The sequence below is a fragment of the Schistocerca americana genome, chromosome 3, assembly GCF_021461395.2.
Source record: "Schistocerca americana isolate TAMUIC-IGC-003095 chromosome 3, iqSchAmer2.1, whole genome shotgun sequence".
Taxonomy (NCBI): Eukaryota; Metazoa; Arthropoda; class Insecta; order Orthoptera; family Acrididae; genus Schistocerca; species Schistocerca americana.
The window spans coordinates 779,381,570-779,406,664 of NC_060121.1; the positions used below are offsets into that span (position 1 = coordinate 779,381,570).

The 25,095-nt window shown below is 40.3% G+C and overlaps 1 protein-coding gene across 1 annotated transcript in view; it reads left to right on the plus strand.

Moving 5' to 3' along the window:
- LOC124606398 (phosphatidylcholine translocator ABCB4-like) overlaps positions 1-25,095 on the plus strand; it is a 185,553-nt gene that overhangs the window by 61,410 nt on the left and 99,048 nt on the right. The window contains exon 7 of the mRNA XM_047138379.1: positions 6,508-6,654. Coding sequence (XP_046994335.1) covers positions 6,508-6,654 — 147 coding nt within the window. The remainder of the gene's footprint in view (positions 1-6,507; positions 6,655-25,095) is intronic.

Genomic DNA, 25,095 nt, shown 5'->3' on the forward strand with positions numbered 1-25,095 from the left:
CGGGGTTTCCAATGACGTAACATGATACTTTGGTACAGTTGCATGCACACTTTATGTCCCACACCTAATACGATGAAATCTAAATTGCAGTCTCTTGACAGCCTATGATAATGTCACTATGACTGAATGAAATTATGATGACACTCATGATTGTCCTATTGCTCTGTAAATAGCGATTGGTAAGTCGGTATGTTTTCCTCTCAAAGACACCGTCTTCTTATTAAGTGCAGTCTCTGTACTGAACTGTCTGACTGCAGGATCGGAACTGTGTGCGTGAACGCGCCCCATTGCGTTTTTTCCCTGTCAGCGAAAGGATTTACATCTGCATCAGTACAAGCCGGAAGCAATGCAGTCTACGTTTGGCAGTGCTCTCTTTGCGGGCTGGCAATACTATCGGCAAGCGAGTACGACGCGCAGGTGGACGATGGGCGGAAATACAAAGTGGTCCGCATTTGTGAGTGCCATCTAGAGGCCCTTGTTCGTAACTGAGACGCGCCAAGCTAGTGGCTGTGCCTGTGTGGTGGCAGCCTCTCATGGTGTTTGTTCTGTGCCCTTAAGCCTGGTATACGGCAATCTGGACATGGTTTCCCTCTTGAAACATGACCATTTTACTACCCTGCACCACATGCTAAAATGTTCTGCAAGAGCAATGTGAATAGCAATGATCCCAGCACACTTCCCTAGGGCATTACAACCCCTTCTCAAGACGCTGTCCAATACTTTCAACTAATTTTCTAAGTCGTTTCCTGTCCCTGACAGAATCAGAGAGTTTTTGTCAAAGCTTGATGTTTTTATTTTTTCTCCATGAACTTCATTCCCTTACCATCAGGAGCTCATGGTCTAGTGGTTACCATCACTACCTCTAGATCGTGGGGCCTCGGATTCAACCCTCAGAAGGCCGGAGACGTTTTTCGCTCGGGACTGGGTGTCTAATCATTTCATCTCATCTTCATCAGACGCACAAGTCGACGAAGCGCTGACCAATATAAAAACTTTCACCTAGAGGCTGAACAAACCTAGGTTGCCCGATAACACAGTACGATGATTTCAATTTTTTTCCATTCCCTTGCCAAATTTCGTCACAGATTCCTGTTTGTCCTCAGTGTATAGATCGTATAATATCGAGGATAGGTTACAAGCTAGACTTCCTACTCTTCCCAATTACAGATTCCCTTTCATTTAATTTGATTCTTGTAACTGCACTCTACTGTGTGGACATTTTCCAGGTAACATTTTGCTCGCTGCATTTTATCCTTGGTAGCTTCAGAATTTTAAAGAGTGTGTTATGGGCGAAATATGTAAAGCTTTTCTAAATGTACAAATTCCGCAGGTGTAGGTTTGCGTTTGTTTAGTCTGTGCTCTAAGATAAGTCGTAGGATCAGTATTGTGAAGTTATCCCCGCATTTCTCCAGAACGAAAGCTGATGTTCTCTGTTCTTCTGTAAACAGTTAGTGTCAAAATTTACGACGATGCCATATTATACTGATGGTTCGATAATATACAAGCCTATCAGCATCTGTGTTCTTTAAAATTGGTGTTAACGACATTAGTCGCAAAATTTGAAGTTATTTCGTGTGTTTCATATATCTTCCATATTAGGCGGAACTGTTTCGTTGTGGTATGTTCCACAAGGATCACTAATTTTGGGAGAACGTAGTCTATTCCTGGTGTCTTGTTTCGATATGGGTCTTTTAGTGCCTTGCAAACTCTTTTCGCAGTATCATATCCGCCATTTCGTCTTCATTTAGTTCATCTTCACGTTCCATAATATCGTCTTCAGGTTCATTTCCTCCTCTAGCGTCTTCTGTATATTCATTCCATCTTTCGGCCTTATTTTCTCTGCTTAGGACTGAGCTCTTGATATTCGTACAACACCAGTTTTCTCCCAAGCCACTGCCCTACATGCAGTATGTACCTTTTCCATAGTAAAGAACACTTCTACAGCTTTGAATATCTTCACGGATCACGATTTTGTACGTCATATCCCTGTTAATTTTGCAATCGTCTGTATTTCCTTTTGGCTGCTTCATTTGATCCATTTTTATATATTCACCGTTCGTCAGTTAAATTTTATATGTAGCGTGTTATCCGACGATTTACTTTTTGCCTATTTGACACTCTGCTGTCTTCATCATTTCCTCACTCAGAGCTACGCTCTCATCTTCTATCGTGTTCGTTTCTCCTGTTTGAGTTAATTAGCCGTAATACACTGACGGAAAAAATCAGAACACCAAGAAAGAGTTGTATGACATAGGCGAAAGTTGGTAGGGGCGTTACTACATCTGAGAGATATGTCTATTCAAATTCTGCGCCAGTCGGATAATAGTGGCGCTATAATAGCGCCGCTAAGAGGATGCATATCAGGTTCGCTTTAAGTACACTCTGTAACTGTCGTGGGCGTTAGTTATCTTTGAGATTGGACGTGGTGAATTGATGTTAGTCAAGAATGCCTTTTAACGCGACAAAGATGCCGTTATCAACATCACTGAGTTTGATGGAGGTCGCGTAACAGGCCCACTAGAAGCTGGATGTTCCTTCTGCGATACTGCAGATAGACTTGGCAGAAATGTGGCCAGTGTATATGACTACTGGCAGCGGTGGTCACTATAATGTACGGTCGCGAGAAGACCGGGCCCTGGATGGCCATCTGACACTGTCGAGAGGGAAGACCATCGTGTTCGGCGAATGGCTCTGGCACATCGTACTACATCTGCAGCTACAATCTGAGCAGCAGTTGGCACCACAGTGACATAACGTGCTATTAAAAATCGCTTACTTCAATCACAGCTCTGACCTGTAGCGTGCTTTCCACTGAGTCCAAACCACTGCTATTTGCGACTTCAATGGCTTTAAGCGAGAGCTCATTGGAGAACAGGAAGGTTCTAATGAAACCTGGGAACCTGTCTGCGTGCTAGACACACTGGACATATACCTGGAGGTACGGTTTGTCTGACAGCACGAGCACACTCGTGGCTATCCCATGTACAGGGTGACACACAGGAGACAGACGGTTTTGAACTGAGTAGTACTGAGGGCGCGGTGGTGGGAGGTGGGGATAGTTCTGCTCCACACAAGACGCCATTTCATTTACTCAGTCACTATGGAGCAGTGGGACTTGCAACGGCAAGTGTTTGTCTATGACAGTTTCGTGAAAAGTGGTGAGTCTATTATTGCTAGTCGGTGATTGTTTCGTGCGTGGTTTAATGTCGATCGACATGGAGCTGTTCCGAGCCGTAACACAACCCTCAGATGGGTGGAAAACTTCAGATCAACTGGAAACATACTGGATAAGAAGCATCCTGGCCGGAGACACAGAGTAACAACACCAGAAAATGTTGAAAGGGTAAGGCAAGCGGCAGTCAGAAGCCCAGGACGATCAGCTAGACGTCATGCTAGAGAGTTACGAATCAATCGTGAATCGGTTATACGAATTTTGCATAAAGAATTAAAATTCCATCCCTACAAAGTGCTCAATGTCCAACAACTTAAGGAAACTGATTTTGCTGTACGAGAAGACTTCGCTTACAGAATGCAAGTGATTTAGAGATCGAATGAAAATGAAATTTGGTTGATGAGCGATGAAGCTCATTTTCATTTAAACGGGACTGTGAATAAGCAAAACCTACGTTACTGGGCTCCAGAGCATCCACACCTTATCCACCAGCGTCCTCTACACTCAGAAGAAGTAACAGTGTGGTGTGCTCTTGGCTCTGTTGGCATTATTGGACCTTATTATTATTATTTAAGATAACGAGGCCACAGTTACTGTTAATTCGGTACGTTATATTCGTATGCTTGAAACATTCTTGAAACCAGAACTGAGAAGACAACGAATCCCTTTAAAATGCGTTTGGTTCCAGTAGGATGGGGCAACATCGCACACCACAAACACTTCAATGACAGTTCTTAGATGCATGTTTACTGGCCGGATTATCTCACGTTTTGCCAATGTTCCTTGGCCTCCCAGGTCTCCCGACTTGTGATTTTTTTCTGTGGGGGTCCTTAAGAACTGTGTCTATAACCACAAACCACGAGATATGGACGAGTTGAAGAACGCAATCATTCAAGAGATTGCTGCCATCCCTGCAGAGATTTTAGTCCGTGTGATGGAGGATTTTGAGAACTGACTGGAGTCCTGCATTCGAAATGATGGACATCACCTTGACGACATTATTTTTCACAAATACCTTTGTTAACTAAAATGCCAAATAATGAGCTTTGATTTTGTGTAAACAAACATGCATTAATTTTAAAGTTGGCTGAGTATTATTTCATTAAAAACCGTCCGTCTCCTGTGTGTCACCCTGTACCTTGACTGCAGAACTGTACGTCAATCTGGTGGTTCCACCTGTTGTGTTGATTCCAGGGGGTGTTTTCCAACAGGATAACGCTTGCCCACATACCGATGCAGTAACGTACCATGTTCTACAGAGTGTCGAGATGTTACCTTGGCCCGCTCGATCAACAGATCTGTCTCCAACCGAGCAGGTACGTGACATAATCAGACAATTCCAGCGTCATTTACTAACAGCATCAGCCGTCCCTGTATTGACCGACCGAGTCCAACGGGCACGGCTTATCTCGCGCGTACATTAACTTATGATAGTGCAGTGATAATCACTTAAATATGTTACGTTGTTGTTGTTGTTGTGGTCTTCAGTCCTGAGACTGGTTTGATGCAGCTCTCCATGCTACTCTATCCTGTGCAAACTTCTTCATCTCCCAGTACCTACTGCAGCCTACATCCTTCTGAATCTGCTTAGTGTATTCATCTCTTGGTCTCCCTCTACGATTTTTACCCTCCACGCTGCCCTCCAGTACTAAATTGGTGATCTCTCGATGCCTCAGTACATGTCCTACCAACCGATCCTTTCTTCTAGTCAAGTTTTGCCACAAACTCCTCTTCTCCCCAATTCTATTCAATACCTCCTCATTAGTTATGTGATCTGCCCATCTAATCTTCAGCATTCTTCTGTAGCACCACATTTCGAAAGCTTCTATTCTCTTCTTGTCGAAACTATTTATCGTCCACGTTTCACTTCTATACATGGCTACACTCCATACAAATACTTTCAGAAATGACTTCCTGATATTTAAATCTATACTCGATGTTAAGAAATTTTCTTCTTCAGAAACGCTTCCCTTACCAATGCCATTCTACATTTTACATCCTCTCTACTTCGACCATCATCAGTTATTTTGCTCCCCAAATAGCAAAACTCCTTTACTACTTTAAGCGTCTCATTTCCTAATCTATTTCCCTCAGCATCACCCAATTTAGTTCGACTACATTTCATTACCCTCGTTTTGCTTTAGTAGATATTCTTCTTAAAAAATGTTCAAATGTGTGTGAAATCTTATGGGACTTAACTGCTAAGGTCAGCAGTCCCTAAGCTTACACACTACTTAACCTAAATTATTCTAAGGACAAATACACACACCCATGCCCGAGGGAGGACTCGAACCTCCGCCGGGACCAGCTACACAGTCCATGGCTGCAGCCCCTCAGACCGCTCGGCTAATCCCGCGCGGCGATGTTCTTCTTACATCCTCCTTTCCAGACACTGTCCATTCCGTTCAGCTGCTCTTCCAAGTCCTTTGCTGTCTCTGACAGAATTGCAATGTCATCGGCGAACCTCAAAGTTTTTATTTCTTCTCCATGGATTTTAATACCTACTCCGAACTTATCTTTCGTTTCTTTTACTGCTTGCTCAATATACAGATTGAATAGCATCGGGGAGAGGCTACAACCCTGTCTTACTCCCTTCCCAACCACTGCTTCCCTTTCATGTCCCTCGACTCTTACAACTGCCATCCGATTTCTGTACAAATTGTAAATAGCCTTTCGCTCCCTGTATTTTAAAAAAATGGATCAAATGGCTCTGAGCACTATGGGACTTAACATCTGTGGTCATCAGTCCCCTAGAACTTAGAACTACTTAAACCTAACTAACCTAAGGACATCACACACACCCATGCCCAAGGCAAGATTCGAACCTGCGACCGTAGCGGTCACGCGGTTCCAGACTGAAGCGCCTAGAACCGCACGGCCACACCGGCCGGTCCTGTATTTTACCCCTGCCACCTTCAGAATTTGAAAGAGAGTATTCCAGTCAACATTGTCAAAAGCTTTCTCTAAGTCTACAAATCCTAGAAACGTAGGTTTGCCTTTCCTTAATCTAGCCCCCAAGATAAGTCGTAGGGTCAGTATTGCCTCACGTGTTCCAACGTTTCTGCGGAATCCAAACTGATCTTCGCGGAGGTCGGCTTCTACCAGTTTTTCCATTCGTCTGTAAAGAATTCGCGTTAGTATTTTGTTATGTATACAAACGTATTCCCGAAACCTCATTAGCCTACATTAATTATTTTTTTGATGCTGTGATTTTTTCCCCGTCATTGAATGTTTAGGAAGTCTAATGGAGTATCAAACCAACTGTGTGAGAGAACCTGATTCAGAAGTTGGGTAGCGCGACATGTGGAAGTGGCCGCGAGGTGGGTGTGTTGCAGCAGAAGGATGGCGAGCGGCCGCAGTGGGGCAGCGTGCTGCGGCTGAGCGCGCGCGAGTGGCCGCTGCTGGCCACGGGCGCCGTCGCCGCTGCACTCTGCGGCCTCAGCCTGCCCGTCTACGCCGCGCTCTTCGGCGAGTGCCTCGCGGTGCGTACGGGCCCCGCCTTACAAGTTTTTACAAAAAACAATCAATTTGCTACAATTTCTTTTGTATTCGACTTCAAAATTTACACACTTCTGCAAGCGCTCCAAACGCAACAGGGAATCTTTTTTTTTTTTTTTTTAAAAAAAAAAAAAAAAAAAAGAAAAAGCCGCCTGCGCCAATATTATGTGATTTCATGTACAGCGTAAACCCTGCAATACTGCAACTAAACGTAGTATCCACGAACACTTGAGATATAATTTCATAATCGATTGCCAGTTGCTGAAACAAAGTCCATCGCCACTCCTAGCAACAGACATTTTGCTGCTAAACTAAATTGATACTGCCAAGCAGGGTAACATGTTACCAGTCAGGGTATCTTTGTATTTTACTACTGTGTTTCATATGACTGCTGCTCCACCTGCTTCATTATTTTGTATTGAACGTAACCGTTTTACTACCTCTGTGATTTCTATTTAGTATTTAAGTTGTCTTTCCAATTTCCTACATCTACATTTACATCTACATGCTTACTCTGCAATTCACACTTAAGTGCCCGGCAGAGGGTTCATCGAACCATTTTCATACTACTTCTCTACCATTCCACTCTCTAATGGCGTGTGGGAAAAAGGAACACGTAAATCTTTCTGTTCGAGATCTGATTTCTCTTATTTTATTATGATGATCATTTCTCCCTACGTAGGTAGGTGTCAACAAAATATTTACGCGTTCGGAAGAGAATGTTGGTGATTGAAATGTCGTAAATAGATCTCGCCGCAAAGAAAACCGCCTTTGTTTCAGTGACTGCCACCCCAACTCGCGCATCATATCAGTGACACTCTCACCTTTATTGGTCGATAACACGAAACGGGCTGCCCTTCTTTGCACTTTTTCTATGTCCTCCGTCAATCCTACCTCGTAAGGATCCCACACCGCATAGCAATATTCCAGCAGAGGACGGACAAGTGTAGTGTAAGCTGTCTCTTTAGTGGGTTTGTCGCATCTTCTAAGTGTTCTGCCAACAAAGCGCAGTCTTTGTTTCGCCTTCCCCACAATATTATCTATGTGGTCTTTCCAATTTAAATTGCTCGTAATTGTAATTCCTTGGTATTTAGTCGAATTGACAGACCTTAGATTTGTGCGATTTATCGTATACCCAAAATTTATCGGATTTCTTTTAGTACCCATGTGGATGACCTCGCACTTTTCTTTGTTTAGTGCCAATTTCCACTTTTCGCACCATACAGAAACTCTCTCTAGATCATTTTGTAACTGGAATTGATCGTCTGATGATTTTACTAGACGGTAAATTACAGCGTCATCTGCAAACAATCGAAGGTGGCTGCTCAGATTTATCACCTAGATCATTTATGTAAATCAGGAAGAGCAGAGGGCCTATGACACTACCTTGCGGAAGGCCAGATATCATTTCTGTGATAGGCTTGTGATTATTCTTTCATTGCCTTGACTATGAAGAGAGCTTTTGTCGGCAGTGATTTAGGTTGAAAAATGACAGGTCCGTATTAATATCTTGATATTTCAAAGTAAATCTGCAATACTAAATTAACGTTGTGTGTTTTTACTTCTTACTAACAGCTGATTTCCTTCTGGCACGAACTAAATTTACCCAAACAACTGGATGTAAGAAAAATTCTTTGTTTTTTGAGACTGGTCTAAAGTTGTCCTGAATGACAATGTTACCTCGTACCAGCATCAAAACTGAGATTTTACTCTGATAGGGCACCGTTGGTATACATTTTCACTTTTCCAAACACTCACTAGCTGCAGATGTAAAATTTTACAGTGGCTGTTGCGATGTGTAACTTATTTTGTTCTCAGTATTTTTAGAAAAATGGTAAAAAGTGTTACTAAGATACCCCGATTGATTGTATCACATGGCTTCCATTTTTTATACATAACACACGTCTGTGACAACAGCACAACATTGCTTAATACCTGTTCATGATATAGATACTATGCAAACCTTCTGAAATTGTACAGGGTGATTCAGAGCAACAGGAAACTTTGAAAATTAAGTAATTTCATGATAACAAGTTAAAAAATTATGTATGTCATTTAATAGCAAAATTGACGCCATCCTAGAATTCATACAGTACAATTTGCGTTTTGAAGGTGACGTCTTGCATTTGAAGTTCTTTTCTACGCAAACATTCCTGCAGTTACTTCATTTCATTGTTCATGGTTGGACGTAACATCTCAACTGGAATTTTGGCAGTTGTTTCTCTGATCTTGGTTTTAGTTCTTACGTTGAAGCAAGTTGACTAAGGAACACTTTGCTTTTAAGGTGACCCCTCGAAAAGAAATTAAAACCTGACAGATCAGGGAATCTGGGAGGCTATTGATGTCACCATTTCTCGAAATTACATTTTCCCCAAACAATTGGTGTACAGCAGTCACTGATATTCGTGCTGTGTGTGGCGCTGATCCATAGTGTTGAAACCAGGCTGTGTCATAATGTGTGAAAATCTCTGTAATTGTTGCACAACAAAGGTTTCAAGCGCGGCTACGTAACTATTTGCTGTGACTAATCGCAAGGCCATTCACGTCCACAAAATGATTAAGGGCCTATCACACCGTATGATGAGACATAACACACCACACAGTAACATTCTTGTTGTACAGTGGACCCTGGTGTAGCTCTGTAGGATTATCGTGTACCCAGTATCTAAAATTTTGTTTGTTAACAAATCCACTGAGGTGTAAATGGGCTTTGTCTGACAGCCACAGTTTGTTAATAGACTCTTCGCCCTCGTTTACCTTATGAAGTTTAATTCACAGCATTGTCGTCGCATAGCATTATTATTGGATTTCAGTTTCTGGACGATCTGCGACTTGTATGGATGGCACTAATATTCATCGAACACTTGAAATATGCAGCTATAAAGAGAGGAAGTGACGACAGACTGACCGACGTGGTCTTCTTATGAAGCATCTCGCACAGGTTGGATATCGTATGGTTCGCACACAGCCTAGAGGGTTCTTTTCCATTGCTGAACCAGTTTCCTCGAATGCAGATCGCACGCTTTTACTTTGCCCCTGAGCGGAGGATGCTGGGAGCAGCCAGCTTATACGCTGGAGAGACAAAGAAACTGATACACCTGTAGGGTCCCCACGAGCACGCAGAAGTACCGCAGCATGACGTGGCGTGGACTCGACTAATGTCTGAAAAAGTGCTGGAGGGAACTGACACCATGAAATCTGCAGGGCTGTCCATAAATCTATAAGAGTACGAGGGAATGGAGATATCTTCTGAACAGCATGTTGCAAGGCATCCCAGATATGCTCAATAATGTTCATGTCAAGAGGAGCTTGATGGCCAGCGGAAGTGTTTAAACTCAGAAGAATGTGCCTGGAGACACTCTGTAACAATTCTGGACATGGTGGGGTGTGGCATTGTCCTCCTGGAATTTTCCAAGTCCGTCGGAATGCACAATGGACATGAATGGACGCAGATGAGCAGACAGGATGCTTACGTACGTGGCACCTGGCAGAGTCGTATCTGTAAGTATCAGGCGTCCCGTATCACTCCAACTGCAGACGCCCAAACCATCCCTCCACCAGCTTGAACAGTCCCCTGGTGACATGCAGGGGCCATGGATTCATGAGGTTGTCTCCACACCAGTACACGTCCACCCGCTCGATACAATTTGAAACGAGACTCGTGCGACCAGGCAACTTGTTTCCAGTCATCAACAGTCCAATGTTGATGCTGAGGGGCCCAGGCGAGGCGTTAGGGCTTGTGTCGTGCAGTCATCAAGAGTACAGGAGTGGGCCTTTGGCTCCGAAAGCCCATATCAATGATGTTTCGTTGAATGGTTCGCACGCTGACACTTGTTGACGGCCCAGCAGTGAAATCTGCAGCAGTTTGCGGAAGGGGTGCACTTCTGTCGCGTTGAAAGAAAAAACGAACATGTAACGAAGTAATGTGTCCCATAAGTGTCACAGAGTCGCTACAAGGACCAAGTACAGCCTCTTCATTCAGTTCTGTATATAATATTAACAATCACTATGCGAAACACCGCACATGGATCAACACAGTATTCGCAACGGTTACTTATTGTTACGGCGCGCAGTACTGTTACATAGGTTACGTTGCCAGAGAGAATAAACATTTCGAAGACATACGAAGTCAACCGTCTTCCGACGATCACAGAGGGGCAGGGTAGAAGTGCCCAACCATTATCCTTGTTTTAATTGCATGTGCTGATAGTACACAGTCGTGGTGTCCTAAATTAAAATGACGGCGGAATTAATTGTCTACGTGCCGCCTCCACGATGGCATTGCTCTTGCAAAACGCTTTCATCGCAAATGCACGCTGCACACCACTCCAAGCATCCGTGATAACTAAATGTAAGGTGTCTCTGACAGGCTAACGTACGTGCTACCAATCGCCCACGGTTACCAACTCAACTTTCAAATTTCCCATATCTCTGAATCAACCTGTATTTTAGGATTCCTGTAAGATATCCATATTTTGAATGTCTAAATCACTTTAATTCATCGTCCCATATTTTGCTACTGCGAACTGAGGATCTATAACAACTAAATATCATAATAGGATAATAGGATTCATAAGAGACCTACTCATTTGGCTAATTACGAAATTGTATCATGTATTAACGAAGGAAGTTGTAGCGCTATATTAAAATTCAGTTAAATAGCTGTTTTCAAAACGTTCGTTCAACTTATTCCAGAGGACAAAAGATCGTGTTTGACAAAAACAACTATAACCTAAATGCATTAGCTGAATTATTATTACTAGCGACGCTGGGGCTGCTTTGCATTTGTTAAATATGAATGAGTATTGGATATACGTCCCAATCGCCTCCTCCTCCCTGTCTTTGTCCATATGCTTCGTCCCCTCCCCTCTGCCCATCTCCTCCTCCTCCCCCTGACTCTGTCCATACATTACTTCCTCCCCCCGTTCACTGTCCATCGCCTCCTTCCCCTGTCTCACTCCATCCTCTCCTTCTCTCTGTCCAACTCCACCTTCACCCTCTCTATGTCCATTTACTCACCCCCTCCCCTCTTTGTCCATCTACTTTTCCTTCCTCTCTTTGATCTTGACTCTTGTTTAATGGTATTGCAAACGAAACCTTGATTGGGAATTGAAGTCGTTTAGAATGAGTGGACGAATCGTTTGGAATCATTGGTTACAGGATATGAGAGAAAACTCTCCGGTTCCCGGATCTCCGAGGAAAGAGTCTTCGGTGACAGTATTTCGCATAATTTTAATCTACGAACGCGTAGGATTACAAAGTTTAGCACGATTTCAATTCCGTAGTAGTATTCTAATCAAATGCCTATAAGCTGTAAAGACGACGTTCGTGTATTCTGTTAAAACTGACGTAAGGAAAAAACAAAACCAACACAAAATTATGTATACATTTTAAACTTATATACGAATACATCTGGAAGAAACAATTTGTCTAACTGATTATTTAAATGATCTGCTATCATAATTAAAACTGACTACTGGAAGGAAAACGAAACCGCACATTTTCGTGCTCAGAATAACATTTTGTTTCTCTATATTGTTGCTTAAAAAGCATATAGCCTATATTCGTATGCTTGTCTTTTTGTTTATTATCGTGTAAAAATTTGAAGTAAATCAGCCATTAAAATTTTTACTAACAAGGTATCCATATTATATATTTTGTAGGTATTTACATGTTATGTTGTTGTTGTTGTTGTCTTCAGTCCAGAGAGTTGTCTGATGCAGCTCTCCATGCTACTCAATCATGCGCAAGCTTCTCCATCTCCGAATAACTATTGCAACATACATCCTTCTGAATCTGCTGAGTCTATTCATCTCTTGGTCTCCCTCTACGACTTTTACCCTCCACGCTTCCCTCCAGTACTACACTGATGATCCCGTGATGCCTCAGAACATGTCCTACCAACCGATCCCTTCTTCTAGTCAATTTGTGCCACAAATTCCTCCTCTCCCCAATTCTATTCAGTACCTCCTCATTAGTTACATGATCTACCCATCTAATATTCAGCATTCTTCTGTAGCACCACATTTCGAAACCTTCTATTCTCTTCTCGTCTAAACTATTTATCGTCCACGTTTCACTTCCATACAAATACTTTCAGAAAAGTCTACCTGACAAATCTATACTCGATGTTAACAAATTTCTCTTCTTCAGGAACGATTTCCTTGCCATTGCTCGTCTATATTTTATATCCTCTATACTTCGACGATCATCAGTTATTTTGCTCGCTAAATAGCAAAACTCATCTACTACTTTAAGTGTCTCATTTGGTAATCTAATTCTCTCAGCATCATCTGATTTAATTCGGCTACATTCCATTATCTTCGTTTTTCTTTTTTTGATGTCCATCTTATATCCTCCTTTCCAAACACTGTCCATTCCGTGCAACTGCTTTTCCAGGTCTTTTGCTGTCTCTGACAGAATTACAATGTCATCGGCGAACCTCAGAGTTTTTATTTCTTCTCCATGGATTTTAATTCCTACTCTAAATTTGTCTTTTGTTTCCTTTACTGCTTGCTCAATATACAGATTGAATAACATCGGGGAGAGGCTACAACCCTGTCTCACTCCCTTCCCAACCACTGCTTCCCTTTCATGTCCCTCGACTCGTATAACTGCCATCTGGTTTCTGTACAAACTGCAATTAGCCTTTCGCTCCCTATATTTCACCGCTGCCACCTTTAGAATTTGAAAGAGAGTATTCAAGTCAACATTATCAAAAGCTTTCTCTAAGTCTACAAATGGTAGAAACGTAGGTTTTTTCCTTAATCTACCTTCTACGATAAGTCGTAGGGCCAGTATTGCCTCACGTGTTCCAACATTTCTACGGAATCCAAACTGATCTTCCCCGAGGTCGGTATCTACCAGGTTTTGGAGGGACTAGCTAACTTCTAGGAAAACAGCACCCCCTTCCCCAAACATCTCACCCCTGTGAGGTTTCTCGATTTCCTAGTGAGGCATGGCCACATCTGTCAAAATCCGTACTACTACGTACTAATGTGCAGGACTGACATGGGAAATGTGATTGAGCGTAAACACGTGTCGATTTTAAAAGACATGAAATCCGTCAATTTCCTAAGAGAGAGAACAGTAGCTTCCTGACTTCATTCTAGTTGGTTTATAAGCAGTTAGAGGGCGGATGTACATTGACGATACCTTCATAGTGAGGAACAGAATAGTCTCTACACCAACATAAAATTCATGATGGAGGTAAAAGGGACCGTGAACTAACCTTTCTAGTGATGTCTACAGGAAAGGGGGAAGAACCTAGTACACATATCAACCAACATATGCATGAAGCTATACATGCATAAACAGTCGTATCACCAAAAACAGGAATGATGAATACACTCAAGACGAATATGTGAGATGCAACACCTAGAGAATTTTCTGATGAGTCGTGAGTGCTCCACCCATTTCATAAGAAGGGCCACGTCAGAGGAGGAAAATGTTGGGTACAGACTTTCTATGATATACCCCGATCATAACTGCCGGTTGTCGTGTGTAATGGAAGGTAGTTTATAATCAGCACCATTCCTGTTCCGCCCACAACTATATGTGAAGTGTCTTCCACCTGCAGTATGGAAAGTCCCCTCAGTTGTGGAGGTCCTGGGTAACACTGAAAACAAAAAAAATCTTCTAGCATGATGGGTGTCTTAGATAGGTTGCAGGAGTGATGGTTGAAGCTTAATGTATCCGTGTTATCGGATGTGACGGCATTCTCATGTCCAAACTGAGAGGTGGAAGTTAGGATCTTGTGTGTCCATTGTCAGAAAAATTGAAGGAGACTTAGATTTTTAGGACAAGTATTCAACGACAATTCGTAATAAATGTCAGAATGCAGAATATGATTTGTTAAAACGGGCTGGCACACTACTTGAGAGCACAGAAATTCTCTACTATGATCGATGTTTTGGAATGTATATACAGTTTAACTGCACAAGCATAGGAGGCTGTCTGGAATACTTTGACGCATAGGTCCTAGAATTAATCCGCATGGACGTGCAGCACAGTCATTTGCCTATCAACGTTCATACTCTAGTATATAGCAAAGGTGCTTTGGTCGACAAATTCGTATGATTTAGGCGTTAAGTCTTATGCGTGTAGACATACATCGGAAAGGTGTAGCATAACGCTTGAATATACTAACAGAAACTCAGCTGATGAGCCTAACTTCACCATCCGAACATAAGATGCCACTGTTTAGGCTGGATTTATATAAAAAAAAAACACCGTGGAAGTATCAAGAATACGAAAAAAATGGCCCACTTCAGTCATTAAGTGTGGCAGGATTGTTAAATAGCAGTCTGTCCTCGATTCTGATTGTTTGGAAGATCTGTATGTTAAATCATTTCGTGAAAGTGGCGAAGTGGAGAAACCTCACGGGGTGAGATGTTTGGGGGGGAGGGGAGGTGTTTTCCTAGAAGTTAGCTAGTCCCTCCGAAGTTATTCTTTCTACAATAAGAGTGTGAGTTCCTCCCCCTCTGGCATGCGCCAACTGCCGTGCAGGAGTGTACGTAGCATAAATAAAGGGGCGAGCTGTTTTAATTGTAACTGCACCCTTAATTCCTCAACAGAAATGCAACAAAGACGATGTGGCGGGAGGGTATTGCTGCTGGACAATGTGAAGCGATACTCAGCTCTTGTGAGTATGGACATACCATAATTTTTCGGACTCTATACACCTATAATGATAATCGGAAAATTTATGCTGTTGGAATGTAACGTTACTGAGGTTAGCGTTGCGGCATGTGCAAAGAAAATGAAGTGGGTGGGACTATGTCCGATTATAAGGGATGCGATTGCGATTTATAACAAAAAGTCGCTTATAAGGGGTAAGTTGTTAAATACAGCAGCTCCAATGAATTTTCTATCACAGAACAGCAAACGCTAGTGGAGATATCTTGGTTGGTAGGGGATGCAGCATTCACAGATGCACATTTTAGGGGAAAAAGAACACGTGTGTGTCTTCTTTGTTCTGTAGAGTGACAAGGGTCTCGCTTTGTTTTGTGGTCCACTGGCCTGCCATATTCTACTGGTGAGGGATCAGTACATTCAGCTGCTAGGTGGCTGGGACACCTACTTGGTTATGGCAGGAGTCGGTTCTTCCAGCTAGATTTCTTCCGTTTCGCAAACACCAACAGGATAAACGTTGCATTGGTAATGTGGGATCTGAAATAGCCTACAGAAAACAGCCTCTTGAATTTTTGCTTGTTGTGGAACCTGAAAATGACAGCATTTTCTCCATCATGTGAGTAGAGGCGTGATACATGCTGTTCTGTGATGACCAAACTGCTTACGAAACTACAACACAAGAATTTGTTCTCATTACGAGTGATGGTCTGCTGAGTGTGGTCTTATTCTTCAAGTGCAGGTGACAATAACTTTACACGCAGGTTGGTAGAGGAGTTACGGGGCAAATATGTCTGACGTCAGCAGGCAGATGGCATTTGTTTCGATGTATCGGTAAAATCTTATAATGTTTCTTACTAGGTGATGTTAGGAGGTCCTATTACGAGGCATGGTCTGACGACTTGCTTTTTATGTTTCGTAAACACCAGTGCGATATCCCATTACATTCGTAAAACAGGACCTGCCATAGTGTGTAAACAATGTCCTCTTGAATTATAGCTCATTGTTGCTCAACGTAGTATGATTGTGTTTTTTCCGAGATTTGAACAGATGGCGCGAAAGCCTGTATTTTGTTATGTTATTTCACGTGTCTGAAATGTTTTTAATACCCATGTATTGAATGCCACAGTCGCTCTAAAATAGGGTGACCAAATTACTTTCGGTGAAAACCGGGACACATTCACCCGGGTGCCATTGGACACCTCATTCCACATGTGCCCAGGTTTCTTAATTTTAAATATTAATGTTTTGTTGATACATTTTGTTAACCCGATTATTATGACTAATAAGAGGATACAAAAGATTGATATAATCTAGATTATCTGTATAATTAATGAAATTTAATAAACGTATACAGTAATAAAGAAATGTATTACGAATTTACAAAATTTTACAGCAATTCAACTTTTAATCAATTAATATTAACATGAGCTTTAATATTCCTGAGCACTTGTATATGGAATTGACTGTCCTTGGAGAAAAGGGTATTTTTCACTGCCTCCAGCCTTCTTGATGATGTCTTTTGTTCTTTGAGACACAGTGATAAAACTCGGCACAATCCATTTTGTAGTTGTACAGAATCTGCAGGATTGCTTCAAGAGAGTCCACCTCCATTCTGTTTCTTTCATCAGTTCACTGGATATTCATGAACGAAAATATCCTTTCCACATTGGCATTGTGGGCTGGGATTGCAAATAAATACCTTGCAATTATTACCAACTCAGAGAAATGGTGTTTTTTTTTCATCATTCCACTTGTGAAGAGTTTCTTTAACGAAATTTGTCAGTATGCCGAACTGATCAAAGAGAATGGAATCATCTATTTCAATCTCTTTACTCTTCAAATAAGAAACTGTCTCTTCAACACTTTCCCATTTTGGCACTCTCTTCAGTAACATCCAATCAAACACCGGCGATGATGGTAAATAGGAGGCGCTCCACTTGCTGAGATATTCTACACAAGTGTCATAAAACTTGTTAACTTCTTCTCTAAAACTCCTTTCCGCTGCTTCTGATACTTCTGCTCTTTTAAGGACAGATTTAACATTAAAAGAAATGAATTGCTGTTCTCTCCTCTTAGTAACAGTTCCAGAGTATTTTTCAAAACATCATTTACCTCCGTTACACTTATTGTGCTTCCCTCAATTTCCTTTATCCCATGCTGCAAAGTGCTAAGCTGACTGTGAATGAACCATAAGTAGGCTTCACTTAAAGGGTTACTGAAAAACTGAACCAATATTTTGGGGGCTTTGTCTTCATTTAGGAAAAAATCTTTTAGCATTTCAAACAGGCGGATTACTCTTTCAACTGCTGGAAACAGTGATAACCAGCGAGTTTTCGAGTGACACATTACATTCATATATTCAGTTCCCACATAATCACAGAACTCCTTAAGCCTCTCTGTTCTAACAGCATATATGTAAAAGTGTGAGTATACCTTCATGACGATAGTTTCAACATCACAGCTTAAACTGTCAGCAGATATCTGCACGCTACTGTGTAAAACATGTGCAGGCCACCCTATGCCTTCAATGTTTTCATGCAATGTTGCCTTTAATTTGGTAAATACGTTGCATTTGCCTTGTCTTTTTAAACCACCAAAGTTTGTGTTGGTGTTGTCTCCACAAAATGCCACACATTTATTTTTCTCAAGATCAAACATTTCGATAGTATTCATACAAAATCTTGAAATTTCGTCAGATGTTTCATTAGCTAGGAGACTCACCTTCAAAAGTTTGGTCTGAATTCCCTGATTAATATCGAAAAACTGAACAACAAACGGAAATATTTTAGTGGCCTTATGATTGCTGGCATCAGTGGATATCCCGTAGAAAGAAGACTTTTTGATGTGTTCAAGGCTTTCCTTTACACTCTGGGGAGCAATAACTCCTTTCACTAAGGCTGACATTTTAGTTCTTGCTGAACTAAACTTTTTTGCAATGGAGGAATCATCAAACAAAATGCTGTTATGCTTATTAGTACAATCACTAGATCTATAAGTTTGGTGATGTTTTACCGTGTGGTAGACTAGTGATAAGCTCGGCTGCTCGAACTTTCGTCTCTTCACTTGACTGATGTTTCACAAAATAATTTTGTAGAGTTTTACTGCAGCTCGGTGCACTGTATCTGTTAATGTGTTTCTTTGACCTGATGTGATCAACTACGTCGGAACGTCCACAATGACTTATACTAATAAAACAGTTACATATGGAACACTCTGCTTCGTAATCAAAACGACCTTTCTTAATGAAATTCCATTCCTTGGGATAACAGTCACTGAACTTGCAGTCACGTTTCGGCATTGCGTTTCACAGTACTGCAGCAATACCACCACAAATATGAGAAAAAACTATTGCAGTTTGTCTGACAAAACATCAACTACTACACTGTTCTGACAATGAGCGTGGAGTAAGTGGCGCGACAATCGGACGGTTTCATAGCTCTGTTACAATAATACAACTTACTACTTGTTGGCCAAAGTACCTCTCAAAGTAAATTATTGCCTCAGTGTATCAATACTGATACTGTGATTACTAGTATGGGACAATGGAGGTTTTAGACAAATAAGCTAAAATATATTAATTTCTTATGTTGTACTTCCTTTAATGTAGCGAAATCCCAAAAATTTGAGAACGTTTCACGAAATGTATTTAAAAACTGAATTCCGGGAGTTTTGAGCGTCCTGAAACAAATTTTCGGGACACCGGAACACTCGGATGAAAACCGGGACAATCCCGGTTTTCCGGGACGTTTGGTCACCCTATTCTAAGGGGACGTTTCATACGTCGACCCTTAGCCGAGGATACCTCACTGGAATCTTCTGATTTTTTCTTGTAGCTTGTGTAATTAGTGTAGCTATTGTTTATTGCTAGCGCGTAATTATAGAGAGAATTTCCTTTGTAGTTGTAGTTTTTCATTGTTGTACAGTAAAACAGTTGTGGCACGCATGTCGATTTGCACCAAGTATTTCGCAGCTGCGCTTGCAATTAACTAGATATTATTTTCAGTGCTACGTTAATGTGTTTTCTTATTTTTGCTCTTCAAATTGTGCTTTTCTGTGTAATCGTGTGAAATATTGTGACAATTATGGCGTGTGAAAAACGTAATACTAGGCTCCAAAGTAAACTGAGAAATGACAGTGAAGACGAAAGCAGTGTGTTAGCGCCACCGTGTAATGAACTAACTAATGTTCAACATAGTAATTTGGTAATTGTGCATGGGGAAATGGAGCGGGCGGCAAACAATGGTGTAGACAGTGAAACAATTAGTGAACAGGGAAGCATTATCGATCGATCGGTCGGCAACAGCCCAACACTACAATAGCGAATATTACAACAATGCCACCCAGCAACAGACTGCACACAGCACAGCCAGTGATTTTCATACAGAGCGCTACGTGGTGTTACCAATATAAGAACCTAGACAGCCTACTTACATAACTGCCAGCTAAATAAAAGATTCAAACTACGGAAGGCACTAACTACTGATAGGCAGAGTTAGCAAATTTTAATAGAGAACAAACAATGTATTTAACTTAATAGTCATAATATATATAGCAGTTCATGACATCCAGTCTTACAAATTTCAAAACTCCGCCATCTCTCTCCCCACATCCACCACTGCTGGCGGCTCACCTCCAACTGCGCAACGCTATGTGCTGTTAACAGCCAACAGCCCAACACTACAATAGCGAATATTACAACAATGCCACCCAGCCACAGACTGCACACAGCACAGCCAGTGATTTTCATACAGAGCGCTATGTGGCGTTACCAATATAAAAACCTAGACAGCCTACTTACATAGCCCCCATGCTCCCCACAAAAAATTTTACAAATTGTTTTGGGCAGTGACCAATACAGATTTGAAGAATTTTTTCATAATTACAATAACAAAGATATCAAATGCACACACTTATTGATACAATGTTGGTCAAAAGCTAAAATTTTCTCACAGTCCATAAAGACAGTCCTGATCGTTCATCACAGTAAAATAGCAGTGTTTTTCTCAATGTCTGAGCAGTAAAAGAAAATGCACACAGAAGTAGTGGATTTCCATGCAGTCTTGAAGAAGTAGTGTTGTCCTTCCAACGGAAAGGCAGTGCTTACTCTTGACATGCAGACAGGTAATGGGCCACAACAGAGCAAACCCACCGCAGGGTCAGTCGAAGTTTTGAAGAATATTGGTAGGTAGGTCATCACGGAGCAGACCACTGTAGTCTTGTTACAGATTACGGTATTGGTGGGCCACCAGAGGTGCAGACCCACTGCAGTCCTTGTAGAAATAATGGTATTGGTGGGCCATCAAAGATGCAGACCCACTGTAGTCCTTCTAGAAATAATGGTATTGGTGGGCCACCAAAGATGCAGACCCACTGTAGTCCTTGTAGAAATAATGGTATTGGTGGGCCATCAAAGATGCAGACCCACTGTAGTCCTTGTAGAGATGGCCAGCAGCCATCTGTTGCGACTATGCAGGTGCACAATCACCATCGAAGAGTCTTGCGGACAATATAGCAAGTCCATAAACCACCACTTGTGCACTCACAAAGTTGTTTTTTTTTTTTTTTTGTCCTTCGAACCAGCAATGCTGTTTACCAGTCCCTTGCTGAATTATTAACACACATGCAAACACTATCAGTCCCTACTTCTTACATATTGTCCATATACTATGACCAACAGAAACGTGTGCAGTGAAATGTAACTTACAAGTTACTTAATTTGATGAACTGGTGTCAATTACAATTTTATAACATAAGAATACAATAACAAAGGTACAAAATACGTCATTAAAGAACATAACAATACAGATAACATTTGTAGTAATACAGGCTTTACAAAAGAATAGAAATATACATATACATCAGTGTTACAGGAATTATGACATAAGTACATACATAAAAGATCAGAATAACTTTTGAAACTTCAACTTCACACATGAGCGTTAAAACAAAACAGAATAAATAATGCCTAAACATCTTTACGAAGTAAATAACATATTATCAGAAAAATTCTACAACATAAATTTAATTAGCTAAACACATACAGGCAGGAAAAACACAAATTCACATAGTGTAATAACACAAAAATACAGGACAGGGTTTGTTTTCAGTGTGACATTTAGTACTGCAGTCCACACCAAAACTTCATTCCATATATCTTTCCTCTTATTTCAACATTTGTTTCCACCAAAAAAATTCTATCTAAGCATGCTTTCTGTATTTGTATGTTCACACATTTCTTACCTCATTATTTATTTTCGATTATCTTACGTCATCATTTATTTCCAAGAAAATCCTACCTAAACCTGTGGTCTGAAACCCTACTTTTTTTGTTCATATCCTCTTTCAAAAATACTTTTTTGGCCAAACCCATTTCTTATAGCTTCTCAATGTATTTCTTCCAATTCATCACAACTCGTTCTCTTATATAGCCTACCCCATCTTAAGCTAACTTAAATCTACTGAGCTCAGATGCTAAACTAAGGGACGAGGCAATGCAGCAGCACAAAACAATTAACACAAACAGCAATGAAAAAAAATTCAAATTGGCAAAGCAAGCAGCAATATATATATATATATATATATATATATATATATATATATATATATATATATATATATATATATATATATAAGTTACCAAATCAAATGCAACATTATCACTAATATGAGCCAATCTGCAGCAACAAGAAAAATAAATCAGTAGTAAATCTTGCTTAACAGAGTAATACAAACTGAAATTTAGTAGCACTATGCCTGGCAAACAGCAGCAGCAAATGCAATAACTTATACCTAAACATGACAAAGCTCAAGCAGAAAAAATATTACAGTAAAAATGGCCATGTTTAATACCTATGTCACATCTTAACACTAGAGTGATGCATCACAATTTATTCTACAAAAGAAATTCCCAAGTACTTGAAAAGAAAATTCTGTATGCAATTCCTGTGAAGGGAAATGTCTTTTTGTGCTCCTTCGTTTTTTTTAAGTACATCATAAAGTTATTCTTTACTGGGTCTGTAGGCATAAAATATTTATATTAATACATCTATAAAATTTTATTTTAGCCAATGCTGCAGTGCGGCTAGAAACTAGATATTAAACAAAATGAACAATCTCTCAACTGCAAAGACAATAGATGTAAAATGTTTCTCATCATTTCATTAGGCATTTTAGTAAATATCATAAATTAAGAGCTCCACAGTGTAATCATATGTTTTCAAGTTTGAGTGTGTTGTATTTGCGATGCTTTCTACAAAGGAATGTCAATAGCGAGGATAATGGCCTCTTTTTCCTTTTTCTTACCTGTGCCTCTGAAAGGCACACACTAATGGCTTTTTTCCAGGCGACTGTCACACAGCTGGGTGCCCACGATGCATTACGTGAAGATGGTCACTTAACTTTCTTACCGAAATATTTACGACACCAGTTTGCACTACAGTGACAGTCTCATATAAAAATTTCACAGTTCGAGGATTTGTGATGCAAATCTGTAGAAACAAAATCCTATAAATATAACAGTGTCCAAAAAATTTTCGAAAGCATTGTAATACATTCACGCATGTACACACATTTCATAATTCTTAAAGTACGATTCTCAGTTTCCAACATCCTTTTTCACAAGTCAGAGTCCCTAACCACTACTCATTATTCCTTACCTTATTACACATATACATATTCGTCAACACTTCTTCAATATTTCATCATAATAAATACATAGCATAATCAAATTCCTCATATAGCATCAGCTTATTGATCATAAACATACCTCAACAGCATAATACACATTGTCATCATAATAATAACATCATAACACCTCTGTCAAATCTCAAAAACGTCTTAGCTTTCTGCAATAATTTCAAAACCTAAAAAAAATTCTCTGCTCATGTCAATAGTGTCATCTACCTCAAACGTACTTTAAAAATCGTGATCCCATACCAAATATATCATTCAAAGCTCTCATAGTATCACAATGGTTCCGAAAAAAAATTCGAACAGTTCACAAAGTACAGACGAAATACAATTTCGTAAGTGTGAAGTTATCCAACTGTGTAATTACGTAAACATCTGTCACTGACGTAGTAAAAAATGTTTGTTTCTCTCAGTTAAATGATCACATAGCTGTGTAATTCTGTGTTACAGAAATATGGTACCTATGTGTAAAGTTGTATAAGCAAATACCATATTAGCTAGGGCTCCTTGTGCTTGCCAAACACATGGTACACAAAGTAAGCGTGTACCCCCCCTGAGGATTAATGTAATTATACCCTCAGGTGTTACAGATTACAGCAATGGAATGAAATGTATCAGGGAAAACTTTCTTTGTAATTCAAAAATCTTGAAAAATAAATGGTTTAAGTACAAAATTAATCACTCAAATGCGTGTCCTGTAGCGCTAAATGTGCGTCTTGCTGTAAGATAATTCTGTGGAAGTGTCGTAGTTATCGTCCTCTGTAAGCAAAGTTCTGCTGAAGTCAATGTACTTACCTCATCATAAACGAAAGTGAAATGCTTTGCGTGTATATATCGTAGTTATTATGTACCCTACTGTGATCAAGAAAGTACTATAATGTGACGTATTGTTGTGCTACGAAAAAGGCTGTCTCATTGTAGCTATACCACGAAAGTTACTACTAAAACATGTTTCACTTTCCAGAATAATACAGAAAAACTGTGCAGATATAAAACATATACACCGCAAAAGCAACAATGTAAATTGTGTCACATATTAATAGCGTCGTGATAAAATTGTGTAGCTGTCACATAAACTAAACACTGTGTCATCTGGTATCTCACAGAAAGTACTTTAAATCCAGAATGTATTTTCAAGTAAACCAAAATGTTGCATTAAAATCTCATTAGCAGTACCAGTATATGTTCTAAGTATGTAAGCCTTATAGTCGTTACATAATCGTGCAACTAACAAGCAAGAATGTACAAATAACAACACTGTGTCGTCTGTTCACTATAACAATGCATTCGTAATTTCTGTTTAAAAATGTTCCCTAGGCTCTAGACGGGATAGTTAACTCCAAAACATTGTTGCATGTTAACAGTTTCTCAGTGTGACAAATTGTACTAGTAGCGCGAAGTGAAAAGTTTTATGACAAAGACTAAGTTAAAAAACAGATTATCTTTCAATAAACGGTTTTACATGTGAAATGTGGTGTAAACCTTTGCTCTTCCTAGTACACAGAGTTTCAACTTCAACGCAATTATCATGTGGTATACAACAGATTCTGTAAGGTCCATTGTAAACTAGAAAGAATTTGTGACTCAAGTGTTTCTTCTTGTGTGACAATGAATGACCTTTAATGAGAACTTTCTGACCAATATACAATTTCTTTGCATTTGCTTTACCGTGTAGTTTTATCCTTTTGTCTGCTGCAGATTTTATATTTGTAATAGCCAAATCAATTATGTCTTTGTGTCAAAGTTTACATGTATTCGAGAAAGATACAAGCTCTCTGATTCTGTTCGGTGGGTCTTCATTCTTCAGTACAAGAATAGGTGGTAAAGCAGTGGAGTCATGAGGCATTTCATTCAGCACGTTTTGAAATAAGTGTAAATTTCTGTCCCAATACTGATGCTTTCTGTGACAATAAAGTCTGCAAAGCTTATTGATTTCTTTCATAATCCGTTCAGACGGGTTACAATGTGGTGAGTACAATGAAATAAAAACAGGTTTGATTTTATGGTTCCGAAGCATGCGTGACCAAACAGCAGATCTGAATTGCGGTCCGTTATCTGAAATGACTTTACTAACGTGTCCAACTTCAGTAAGAAATTTTTAA